Source organism: Monomorium pharaonis, chromosome 8, assembly GCF_013373865.1.
Source record: "Monomorium pharaonis isolate MP-MQ-018 chromosome 8, ASM1337386v2, whole genome shotgun sequence".
NCBI classification, from domain to species: Eukaryota; Metazoa; Arthropoda; class Insecta; order Hymenoptera; family Formicidae; genus Monomorium; species Monomorium pharaonis.
In genome coordinates, this window is record NC_050474.1 from 2,808,684 (window position 1) to 2,821,482 (window position 12,799).

The window sequence follows — 12,799 nt, forward strand, 5'->3', positions numbered from 1 at the left end:
AAATATAAAATTATATAATTAAAGTTTGAATATTTTATTTAGGCATACATTAATAAAACTGCATTGAAACGTAAATTAAAAAATATCTATCTGTTTATTTAAAAACATTCAAAAACGTGGTTATAATACTTATTGATATCGTCGATATATATGCAACTTACAATTAATTTCAGCATTTATTTTTTATACGTATATTATCATGATAATAGTTAACTGTCTTTGGCTTTATTTTGCAGGCAATAAACACCTGAATAATAAATGTATAAATGACAGCTGTACAATATATGTGTATATAATTTGCTAAATAAAAATGTAAGAATCTCTTATTTAGAATCTTTTAGAATAATGTTTTTAAAATAATAAATACATGTTATCAAACTTTATTATTAAAAAAAAATTATACAAAATGTCTTTATTTTTTGTAAATTATTTCAGATATTTCTATTTCTATTAGAAGAAAATAATAAAAAAGCAAATTATTTTAAAAAGGATGACAAAAATATATTTTTGGACTTTTACAAAGATAATTTCGGAATTAATCGAATCATAATTTGCTATTAACGGAGAATTCCGTTGTTTTTTACTTGAGCTTCAAACTTGTCGAGATAAAAGGACAATTTTTGATAAACTCTTTTCCCTTTGAAAGTGGACTCTTATTCCCAGTAGTAGACAGGTAAAATAACAAAAATAAAACTGAATCGAAGCTTTTACGTTGCACAGAGACATCGCAAAGAATTATCCTCATTGTATGTCGAGAGAAGAATGCTAGCAATACAGCGAGCGACAATCGTTTAGGAAGTGCACGGATTGTTGACTCTAAATAGCTTCCGCTCGTTGACAACATAGTATCTTGTAATATATAGTGACATAAAATCTCTTATGCGCAATGTGCATCATACTGATTAATTAGATCTCCGCCAACTATCTATCAGGGAGATATTAGAAAATTCTGTTTTCAATTTTATTATATTATATTATTACCAGCCAATCCTTCTCCCCCACTTATATTTTTACTCTATCTTACATCCTCAATTGAATCAACTGTGACATCAATCTCTATAGCTTCGAATTTGTTGGAGCCATATAAATTATTCTTTTTAGCGATAAAGCAGCCTTGAGTTAAAGTTATATATCATATCATCTATCTCCAGAATCGACAATTATCTCATAGACATGTTTACAACTTGTACAAACAAATCATGATTATGTGTATTATTAAATGGTTGTTAAAACAATATCTATTCTATACAAGAATATTTCTAGAAATATAATTAAATAAAGGAAACAATATAAAAGAAGATCATAAAATAAATTTTATAAATCGATATTTAAATACAGAAAAAATTTAAATTGTGTGTGTGTGTGTGTGTGTGTGTAAGACGTTCAAAATTAGAACGTAAAATATCTTAAAGACATCTCTAAACAATGTGTTTAAAAAATATCTTATTTACATTTGTGTCTCAAACGTGCGTTGTGTGTGTGGGTTACGTAACTATATGCAAACAGTTTTCAAGCAGATAAGAAGAAATTAGGGAAAGCGAGATACACACACTTTTAATGAATAAAAAACATTTTATTTCCTTTCTGTATTTGTTACGTAATAATATTAGTTTATATTATACTGGAAAGATTTATTGTTAAATTTAGTTCAGAATATTAGCTTCTACTTGTTGCGTAATAATCATGATTGTTAGGTAGATTGTGAAGAAACTAATTAAAGCTGTTTAAAAATGACACATTAGCAAGCTTCTCTTTTACAATACAAAACAAGGGAGACTAATTACCTAATATCAATGCATAGCAAATGAAAGAAAGAGTACAAAATTATAAGTCGTTTTATTTACAATTGCGTCTTGGGTCGTTTCTCGAGGTAGGCTTTAACATTGGGTAAAGCGCGAACTTTCTCCATTAACTTCTTCATTTCAGGATGATCCTTGTTCGGATCTCCGGCCACGATAGAACTCAGATAATCACAATATCCAGCCCACAAGAAATCTGCCCAAGAGAGCTAAAACAACAAAAATGTATTATAGTCTCAACGACAAAAGTAACAAGGCAAGAAGCAACAGCTTGACACGCGAAAATAATTACCTTGCCACCGACAAAGTGTCCGCCATTCTTCTTGACTTGATTCTCGAACTTGTCGAGATAGAAAGGCAATTTTTTGAAAGCAGTTTCCTTGAGTTTTTCTTTGGAGGCTGGATCCTGTTCCCAATAATAAAGAGACAGAGCTGCAAAAATAAATATACTTCTTTTGCATCACACAGAAATTGAGATCTTCATGAAACGCCTTGAGAAAAGCGATAATAAGACACGCGATAATCATTCAGAAAACAATAAAGCTCGTTAACTTGAAATAACTGTTAGTTCATGCATAACACCTTGCAACAGTAATATTAAATCTCTCGACTTGCATGTGTGCAACGTGTATACGTCATATTCGCTAATCCCGCGAGGAAGTATCAAGAAGTCACAAACATGTTTTAGTGATTATGTAATTTAACGACCTATCATTCTCTCGCGTTTGCTCATCACCGGTATTCTTACCTTGTCTTATGTCGTCCATTGAATCAACAGTGGCATCGATCTCCATGGCTTCGAGTTCGTCAGAGCCATATAAATTGCCCTTCTTGGCGATGTACCGACCAATGGCTCTAGACTGATGATATTGCTTCCCATCAATCTCCAAAACTGGTATTTGTCCCATGGGCATGTCTTCAATTTATAAAAATGCTATTAGATTACTGCGAAATAATATCCGTTCTATCGTGTTAACAATAGAATCACGAATTACTAAATAATCATAAAACAATAAAACTTGACGAATACAACCATGAAGATAACAAAATAATAAAATTTATAATTCGAATTAAATTAAATCAGGTGGAAAGACATTTGAAATTATGACAGTTTCGTAATTTGAAAAAAAAAACATACTTGGTTTATATTTCGGCCAATCATCGAAGTTGAGTCTAACATCCTCAAATTTAACGCCAAGATGATTTAACATGTACCTAATTGATTCCCCAAGGCCGGTAACATTGAAATATATTAGCTTATACGTCGGCATGTTCTGAAAATTATACAGATATAAAAATAAATATGTAAAATAACATTTATAGTATTCGCGATAGTCACACTTTATAGTCACCACGATAAAAACTAATCACATGTATACTTATATATGTGACTAGTTTTTATCGCGTGACTAGTTAGAAAATTCTAAACATGAAGATATTAATAATAGTAAAAACGTAATATATTCTTATATATAAATATATATTCTTCATATAAATGTTTATAAATTAATATAAATAGTGTTATTTAAAAATACTTGCAATAAATATAACAATACTAATTTTAATCTTTATTTTTAAGTTTTTATTAAACAATTTTATTGATTATTAACAGTAAAAATTAATAAAAAATATAATCAAATCAAGTGTTTGGAATTTGATTACATAATTAATCAGTATCCTTATGACAGCTACTCTTTTGAATTTATTTAAAAATAAATAATTTTCAAGAATATTAATTTATACGTATGCATTTTATTTAGTTATTCTAGAAACAAATTGTAAAATTGTAAAATAAAAAAGATAAAATTCCTTATTACCTCGTAATAGTAAATCTCTGATCTCTTGTAAAAATAGAAGACGGTGTGACCGCTGTGAAGCTGTTAGCGAATCGAGAATGACTGAGCACTTCGTTGGAACGATACTGAATATCCAGTGCTTGCGGACATACATCGTTTTATCAGAAAGAGTTATAGAGGAATATCAGCTTCATACATACACATACAAAGTTATATCTGAGAGACCAGACTTATGAAGGTTGCATAAACACTAATGGAGAAAGGAATACCTATAGCTTATTCTCTAATGACATTGAGATGCTAATCATCAGAAACAGTAAAAACGCAGAAAATTATATCAAGGTCTAGGTATTACATAAATAATAAATATAATTTTTCTCACATTTAATATTTTATTGCGTATTTCTTTCGCGTTGAATACAGAAATGTAATAGAAATTTTTTTATCTTAGCTTTTTATTTAACAATTATAAACAATCAAAAAACGATTAATTATTATTGCGATTACATAGCTCATATCATAGACATTGATTTCATGCATCGATGAAAGAGCAAGATAATTTTATACCATAACATATAGAATTAATGAATATATAGAATTATAGACAACAAATTATACATTACCCATAAAATTATAAAGATTGAGAGCAATTTATACATATATATATATAATAGTATAAATATTTTTAAATAAATAAGTTTTCTAAAATATTTAAAGACATGCGATTAATAATTAAAAAATTATGCAATATTTTACTATATATTTTTATAAATACTTGTATAGTAACTATATATTTTTTATAAATATTTGCTGTATTAAAATTGCAACTGTTTTTTTATTAAAATTAATTGTTCTGTTATCAGAATTTATTGGATTATAAATAAAACTGTTCAGTACTGACATTATCTGCAACATCTATTACACATTATTACGTAAACTGTTTCATGATAATTCTATGCACTATTAATAGCAATTAATAATTTGTTTTTTTTTTTTAATGACTGGCAAGTTTTATCTGTACAAAAAGTCGAAAGAAAAATATGACTAATAATAAGAAAAGTTAACAATCTTTAATATAATAGAACATCAATAAAAAAACAGTAGCAATTTTAATATTAAGAAAATTATAAAATTAAAAAGTTAATTTTAATATTAATAAAAAAAGTAATAAAAGAAATATACAAAGAATTTATTAATTTAATTCTTTTTTTAATTCGAGTTATTAAGCCTTTCAATATTTTTAAAATGTTTTTTTTAATTAATCAATTATTATTTATGTGAAGACTTTTATTATCTTTTAACGTTAACATTTTTGTTTAGAAAAACAAGTGTATCCAAGTGAGCGTTACTGCTGCATAGAAAACTTTTACGTTTCCAGTTACTCCAATGAATAGTCATAGATCCCCCTCGATTGCAACTAATTTGTGTGACCTTGCATTACAATTACACTCTGTGGTAATATAATGACCTAGCAATCGCAAATGCCACATCACTGAAGCATCTTCAATGCTATCTGTGTATAAAAGCTGATAATGCATTATCTACGTTTAGCAATCAAATTAATTACTCAGCACTTATTTTATTCATCACACACGCCCCTTCTATATCAATATAGTACTTTAAAGGAAAATTTTCAATCTAGATAAATGTACGATCTCTTGGCTAAATCCTAGATTACATCATTATTGTTAATCTTCCGAGACCTGAAAATTTTTTCAGAACTCCAGTTTTGTAACAAATTATATTTGCTTTAATTTAATAATTTTAAATACAAAAGTAATTTTATATAAAAGGAATAAAAAATAGCACAAGTACAAGAATGTATAAATTATACAAAATTTAACATGTGGGAAAAGAAGAAGGGGAGGAAGGATTTGCGAAAGCGAAAAAATCATTGACAAGATAATAAAAGTAGCAATTAGTACAGATTTATTAAAAATACAAAGTTAATCAAAAATATAATTAGAAGTAATCTCACAACATTTTTATTAATGTGTAAATATCTATAAACAGGTATTGTATTTAACAGGAAGATATTTGGACCTTTAGCAAAATTTTAGATTGTACGCATTTATCATAGATATAAACATGTACAAAAAAATTAACATTTTATTAAAATCAAACAAACTTTGTCGAAAAGTCAAACATTACTCTACGAAATTATCCATAGTTTCACATATAATTTTCGTATCGAGATAGTGGACGTTTCTCAATCCAACTTTTGATGGCCGGTATCTCCTCAACTTTCTTTTGAAGTTGTTTCAGGTTCTCATACTTTTCAACAATATTTCCTTTAACCAGATTATTCACGTAATCCAAAAGACCGACGAAAGTAAAGTCGGCCCACGTCAGAGCACCACCGACAAAATAACCATCGTTCTTCTTTACCTGAGCATCCAGACGCTCCAAATAATACTGCACCATCTCGTCGACAATCTCAACTTTCTGTTTTTTAGCTCGCACAGAATTCTGATAAAGAACTAAAAAGCCACGACAATTAGTACAAATAATAAAAGAAAGATAACCAAAATGGCAAACAATGCAAACAAAGGTTCCAAAATAGAATTTACCATCTAAATAGAATTTGCAGATAGATTTGTTCACACTATCAATGACTCAAATTTAATTTCAAAATTAATTTCTACCTTCAACAAATAAAGATCAAATAAATAATTGAGCAAATATAATAGTATCTACTAACTCTCAACTAAATCTTGAATGGTATCAACTGCTGAATCAATTTCCAGAGCTTCCCAATCATTCTTGCCAGCAAGACCACATTGCTTCGCCAAGTAGCGGCAGATAGCTACGGACTGATTTACTCTCTTTCCATCCACTTCCAGTACAGGTACTTTGCCGAATGGCATAGCTGAAAAATGATTTTAAGCACATGAATGCAACATATTGTTAGAATAAGATTTACAGTAGAGAACCTATCTGGATTGTTATTACATACAAATGTGTTATTGTGATAAAATGTAGCAACTGTATCTATACATAATCATTAAAAATCTTTTGATAATTAATAATTACAGTTAAAATTAAAACTAAAATTACTTTTCAGTGTTCTAAATTTGAATTTGGCTGATGTAAACAAGATTTTTTCAGAAACAATTTTGAACCCGATTAAATAACCATGACAAGTTTTATAGAATTATTATTAGCATTAATCTAATCTACATACTTGGTTTAAGTTTTAGCCAATCATTTTTATCGATACGTTCATCCACAAACTCAATCCCAGCATAATTCAACAAGAAGCGAATTGGCTCAGCCAATGCTGTGAGATGGAAGTAAGTCAACTTGTAAGAAGGCATATTACTGAAAGAAAAAGCAATTATTATCTTTCTTACTACTATCATAATAATTTCAGCAATATTTCAACAGATGATAACAATTTTAAATATTTAATCTCGAAAACATGTTGCCTGTTGAGACGAGCTGTATAAATTTATTGTCTATTAATATTTTTAACTCTTTACGTACAAAGCTTATATAAAACTAAATTTAAACCAGATTTTGACTTAGCTATAATTAATATTACCTTCAATTAACATCTGAGCGTTCCGAGCTGCTGATGCGACGAATGTGTGCGATTTGCAGCAGCAACGGCGACGACGACGTCGCTTGTTTACATCAGTCCCCCACGCACGGACGACGCCGGGTGCGACGACTGCCGCCGACTGCGACGGCGCAGACGTTGCGTTAGTGTGCATCATGGCGATTGCCAGGTTAACAAACCCAAGGATGGAATTCCGTAGATATTGGTCCTTGAGTAAGATAAAACAAAATTAATGATTCTTGCTAAATTACTATTATTTAATGTTTATTATTTTGCAAACAATCCATATAAATCCTCAAGTGCTACTGTAGATGAATTTTGATACAGATGCTAATTCAAGTTTAATATATAGCTTTTGTTATTGAAATTTGGATAGTTAAAAATAATATTTAATAATATTCCTTTACTTAATTAACGAATACTAGAAATAAACTTGTCAAAATGTTTTAAAAAGGTTAATAAAAGATAATAAATGTTTTTGAAAGAAGATACGGGAGTCGGTAAAGTGGAGAAATGGGAGAGAATTTAGTCCCCGCGTCGCTCGAAATTCCAGAAAAATTCGTCCCAAGTAGCAGGAGCGCACGTTAGGCGAGGAAGTTACTGGGGATCCGGTAACTTCCTTGCTATTGTGCGCTCCTAATAACTCCGAAGCTCCGAAAATCCGTTAGGTCTCGATTAAATACGATTAAAAGGGCCCGAAAAATAATCGGAGTTATTAGGAGCGCACGAAAGCAAGGAGGTTACCGGATCCCCAGTAACTTCCTCGCCTAACGTGCGCTCCTGCTACTTGGGACAAATTTTTCCGGAATTTCGAGCGACGCGGGGACTAAATTCTCTCCCATTTTCCACTTTACCGACTCCCGTATCTTCTTTTAAAACCCTTTATTATTCTTTATAATTATTTTTTAAACATTTTGACAAGTTTATTTTTAATATTAAGTATTAATTAAGTAAAGGAATATTTTTTAATATTATTTTAAACTATTCTAATTTCAATAACAAAAGCTATACAACACTGGAAATAGCACCCGGATCAAAATTTATCTACAGTAGCACTTCAGGATTTATACGGATTATTTGCATAATAACAAACATTAAATAATAATAGTAAGCTAAATAATAATTTAGCAAGAATTATTAATTTAGTTTTATCTTGCTCGTTTATTGACATTATTTGTAAAACATTTGTAAAATGAGGGAACACTGTGTGATTTCGAGGTTAACGTGATATTTGATGGCTTGACAGTTTTAATCAGTGGATTTTATTGTGCCTCAAGTAATTCAACGAGAAACCTGACATTTCCGTGTTAAAAGAAAACCGATAAAATATTGAGAGTTTATCTACCCATGCTGGGATTGCCGTGATACAAAGATGATGACTATTGCAATAAAACGTGACTTGCTTTTCAAAACATTGGGTAAAACATATTGTAATTTACATTATATTTTTTATTAATTAAATTCTAAATTGTAATATCAATAAGGTTGACTCTTGTAGAGAATAAAATTTATTTATTTGAGTTATTGCTAAGACGGGATTTGGTATACATAAATTAACCAAATATATTTTATACCTCACACTTAAGGACTTGCACAAAACTCGCTATTGACTAAAAAAGATTTATGCTCATTTTACATATTAGACAAACATCACGTTCTGACTGAGTGTCAATGAAGCGAATAGAGAAGGGGTGTGTTTGTTTGAAGGTACATAGTATGGCATGTTACTGTGATAGAAGTAAAAAGTCATTATATGAAATATTTGCATTATATGAAACACTCTTAACAGAAAATAAGAATAATTATACTTGCATTAAACTGTACAATAATTACTTGTTTTTTTTTTCTATGAATAGACAATGAAAAAGCAAATGATAGCAAGAATAGGGTTTTGACCAAGGTATAGATGCGTCCGAAGAAATTATCTACAAGATTGACACGCCTGCCAACAGATATTGTCTGTTGTGCTTGGAGCCTAAGTACTGGACTACTTATATTTTTGAATAAGTAAATATTATACAATTTATAGTTCAGATAAAAAAATTCATTTCTTAAATATATTTAAAGATAATGTATTTAAATATCTTATTGATTTACTTTTTGTAGAACATACAAAAGAACTGCAATTGGTAATAAAAAGCAAAACACATAATGCAAATTACACAAGAACTGCGTAAAGGATATGTGCCAGGACTCTTTAAATTTCACTTTTTTAAATGTTCCTCCACCTATGGCTGAATGCCTATATATAACGTCTTTTTTCTAAACAGGATGTTCATCTCACATTATATGGCAATAAAACCAAAGGAATGGAAAAGATTATGACTTCAGAAGTAGGTGTAATTCTTTTTAAAATTACGTCTTGATTAGCATTGAATAATTTGATTAATGTAAAAAGTTATATCTCATTTCATTGTTTCAGTTCTTAAAAATAAGAGGACATTTGGTTGTTTCAATTTTGAGAGACGTTACTTTGACGCAAGATTCTTACAAAAGATTTATTGATCTTCAAGATAAGTTGCATCAAAATATAGGAACAAGACATAGTCTGGTCTCTATTGGTACTCATGATTTGGAATCAATTTCAGCAATATTTCAACAGATGATAACAATTTTAAATATTTAATCTCGAAAACATGTTGCCTGTTGAGACGAGCTGTATAAATTTATTGTCTATTAATATTTTTAACTCTTTACGTACAAAGCTTATATAAAACTAAATTTAAACCAGATTTTAACTTAGCTATAATTAATATTACCTTTAATTAACATCTGAGCGTTCCGAGCTGCTGATGCGATGAATGTGTGTAATTTGCAGCAACAACGACGACGACGTCGCTTGTTTACGTCAGCCATGCACGGACACGGACGACGCCTGGTGCGATGACGATGACTACGACGGCGCAGACGTTGCGTTGTGTGCATCATGGCGGTTGCCAGATTAAGAAACCCACGAATGGAATTCGGTAGATATTGATCCTTGAGCAAAATAAAACAAAATTAATGATTCTTGCTAAATTACTATTATTATTTAATGTTTATTATTTTGCAAACAATCCATATAAATCCTCAAGTGCTAATGTAGATGAATTTTGATACAGGTGCTAATTCAAGTTTAGTATAGCTTTTGTTATGAAAATTTGGATAGTTTAAAATAATATTTAATAATATTCCTTTACTTAATTAACGAATACTAGAAATAAACTTGTCAAAATGTTTTTAAAAAGTTAATAAAAGGTGATAAATGTTATTGAAAGAAGATACGGGAGTCGGTAAAGTGGAGAAATGGGAGAGAATTTAGTCCCCGCGTCGCTCGAAATTCCGGAAAAATTCGTCCCAAGTAGCAGGAGCGCACGTTAGGCGAGGAAGTTACTGTGGAGATCCGGTAACCTCCTTGCTATTGTGCGCTCCTAATAACTCCGATTATTTTTCGGGCCCTTTTAATCGTATTTAATCGAGATCTAACGGATTTTCGGAGCTTCGAAGTTATTAGGAGCGCACAATAGCAAGGAGGTTACCGGATCCCCAGTAACTTCCTCGCTTATCGTGCGCTCCTGCTACTTGGGACGAATTTTTCTGGAATTTCGAGCGACGCTGGGACTAAATTCTCTCCCATTTCTCCACTTTACCGACTCCCGTATCTTCTTTCAATAACATTTATCATCTCGTATTATCTTTTTTTAAACATTTTGACAAGTTTATTTCTTAAATATTCGTTAATTAAGTAAATGAATATTATTAAATATTATTTTAAATTATCCAAATTTCAATAACAAAAGCTATATAACACTGAAAATAGCACCTGGATCAAAATTGATCTACAGTAGCACTTCAGGATTTATATGGATTATTTGCAAAATAATAAACATTAAATAATAATAGTAATTTAGCAAGAATCATTAATTTTGTTTTATCTTGCTCAAAATAATGAGATAAAAATGTAGGCAAGTTCTACAATTTGACCAATTCTACATAGAAAAAAAAAAGATTTTATTGTGCCTCAGTGGTAATGTTAGAAGGAAGATAGAACCAGCTGCTGAACGCTTTTATTCACTTCTCTTTTACCAACATTCCCACTTTAGTGTTACGGCATGATTCACTTTTGAAATCTAAAGAAAATTTATTAGAGAGATGTAAAGCAATTAAAATTATCTGGAAGTTTCAACAACTCAAAAAGTATTGTTAAAGATATTCCATTTTTTATGTTTTTTAAATATCATTAAATATCTTTTAAATCTTGTTCTTTCCGCTCTTTAAAATTATCTATCAAACCTGTGTATCATAAGTAGCGATACAGACAAAGATAGGCTATATAATGTATCAGTAGAGATCTGTCAATATCCATCCACAATTCTTTGTGCAAATATAGATAATACATTCAAAATTTCCTTCTATCATTTATTTGTGAAAATTATCATTCAATATTTTAGATTAAACATAATCTGTGTTGACAGAAGATATTCTTCTTTATATATTTTTATATTCATATATTTTATAATATATTTTTAATTAAATTCTTGAATCTACTTATTGAAATACTATGTATTGAAAATAAGTAAAATAACTTAAATAAACAAATTTTTAATCTATAAGGTAGGGTATAAGTGCAGAAATATATTATATCATCTTACAAGTCATGTTTTCTTATCTTTGTTATCTGAACTAAATACATGACTGATATTACATTGCTCAAAAATTTCCACGTATCATATATGATATTTATTATAATCTTCAGGCTAAATGTATTTTATAGTATTATGAAATCTACATTAAAAAGTATAAAGTTTTTATTTAAAATATTGCACACAGGGGAAAGAAAATATACTTTCAATCGACATAACATTAAAGTCGGTTATTAAACTTTTAAAATAAAATATCTTAATTATAATTTATATTTTATAAAATATCAATTGATAAAAGAATAAGTAATATAATAAATATAAAGTATCAATAAAAAACATATTTATTGAGACATTTCTCTCATTATCCGCTTCCACAATTGTTATTAATTTTCATCCGCTAATTAACAAGATGATGATGAAACGCTTTTGTGTAAAATGTTCGAGCAATATCGCAATACATTCAATTAGCCAGTCTATTTTAAATCTGAAGGAGTAAAACTAAACAAGTTTTTACAATTTTGCGAATTTTACATGAAAGATGAAAGAGCCGTTTATTATACTGTTATAGCAAATATCAATTGCTCGTTAAACTCTGACGGTACTATTCAATAAACTCCCCTATTTATCTCTCTACCTCTACTCACATCTCCATTTTGTCGTTTGAATATGACTCACTTTTGAGTTCCAAAGGAAACTTAAGCAGTCTCTGGATGATCAATATTGTTAAACAATATTTGATATTGCATCGTATTGTCTAGAAACTATGTATAGTGAAGATCTGAGGAATATATATTGTGTCAATCAAAAGTTCTTGAAATTGTACAACTTGTAAAATCTGCCTGATTTGTCTGTGGATGTTATTGCGCAATAAGATGCAAATGCAAATTTATGATCCCTGACGCTTCTTGATAGACCACATTATCAAAATTGATGCTGTATAATGAATCTTAAATAGTCATTTTTGATTACATGATTTATTTTAAGACTTATAATTAATGAGTATCGAGCATCAGCATGAAA

General features: G+C 29.3%; 2 protein-coding genes and 1 long non-coding RNA gene across 4 annotated transcripts; 1 reads left to right on the forward strand and 2 right to left on the reverse strand.

Moving 5' to 3' along the window:
- Positions 1-1,552: 1,552 nt before the first annotated feature.
- Positions 1,553-3,747, reverse strand: LOC105834923 (glutathione S-transferase). Its single transcript, XM_028190179.2, has 5 exons — positions 3,617-3,747; positions 2,938-3,073; positions 2,548-2,715; positions 2,092-2,231; positions 1,553-2,008 (listed from the first exon to the last, which is right to left on the reverse strand). The coding sequence occupies exons 2-5, from the start codon at positions 3,068-3,070 to the stop codon at positions 1,841-1,843; spliced, it is 609 nt and encodes a 202-aa protein (XP_028045980.2). The 5' UTR covers positions 3,071-3,073; positions 3,617-3,747; the 3' UTR covers positions 1,553-1,840.
- Positions 3,748-5,501: 1,754 nt separating this feature from the next.
- On the reverse strand, positions 5,502-7,277 carry LOC118647048 (glutathione S-transferase-like). 2 transcript variants are annotated; one of them, XM_036291186.1, is made up of 4 exons: positions 7,140-7,277; positions 6,780-6,916; positions 6,297-6,464; positions 5,502-6,075 (listed from the first exon to the last, which is right to left on the reverse strand). In XM_036291186.1, the coding sequence occupies exons 2-4, from the start codon at positions 6,910-6,912 to the stop codon at positions 5,768-5,770; spliced, it is 609 nt and encodes a 202-aa protein (XP_036147079.1). In that variant the 5' UTR covers positions 6,913-6,916; positions 7,140-7,277; the 3' UTR covers positions 5,502-5,767. The 2 variants fall into 2 exon arrangements, with proteins under 2 accessions (XP_036147079.1, XP_036147077.1); XM_036291184.1 differs by lacking the exon at positions 7,140-7,277 and having other exon boundaries at positions 6,780-6,935.
- Positions 7,278-8,047: 770 nt separating this feature from the next.
- Positions 8,048-10,306, forward strand: LOC118647049. The gene is made up of 6 exons (XR_004964367.1): positions 8,048-8,264; positions 8,404-8,575; positions 8,801-9,164; positions 9,264-9,490; positions 9,580-9,718; positions 9,976-10,306. It is a non-coding gene; the product is annotated as an uncharacterized LOC118647049 (long non-coding RNA).
- The last annotated feature ends 2,493 nt before the right edge of the window (positions 10,307-12,799 follow it).

Excerpts from the sequence above, each read along its gene's own strand:
- LOC118647048 (XM_036291186.1), bottom strand. The coding sequence starts at position 6,912 with ATGCCTTCTTACAAGTTGACTTACTTCCATCTCACAGCATTGGCTGAG. Across the intron at positions 6,465-6,779 it reads TTGGCTAAAACTTAAACCAA|CTATGCCATTCGGCAAAGTA; the intron begins GTATGTAGATTA and ends ATCATTTTTCAG. Across the intron at positions 6,076-6,296 it reads CATTCAAGATTTAGTTGAGA|TTCTTTATCAGAATTCTGTG; the intron begins GTTAGTAGATAC and ends GTGGCTTTTTAG.
- LOC105834923 (XM_028190179.2), bottom strand. The coding sequence starts at position 3,070 with ATGCCGACGTATAAGCTAATATATTTCAATGTTACCGGCCTTGGGGAA. Across the intron at positions 2,716-2,937 it reads TTGGCCGAAATATAAACCAA|ACATGCCCATGGGACAAATA; the intron begins GTATGTTTTTTT and ends TATAAATTGAAG. Across the intron at positions 2,009-2,091 it reads GACACTTTGTCGGTGGCAAG|CTCTCTTGGGCAGATTTCTT; the intron begins GTAATTATTTTC and ends TTGTTGTTTTAG.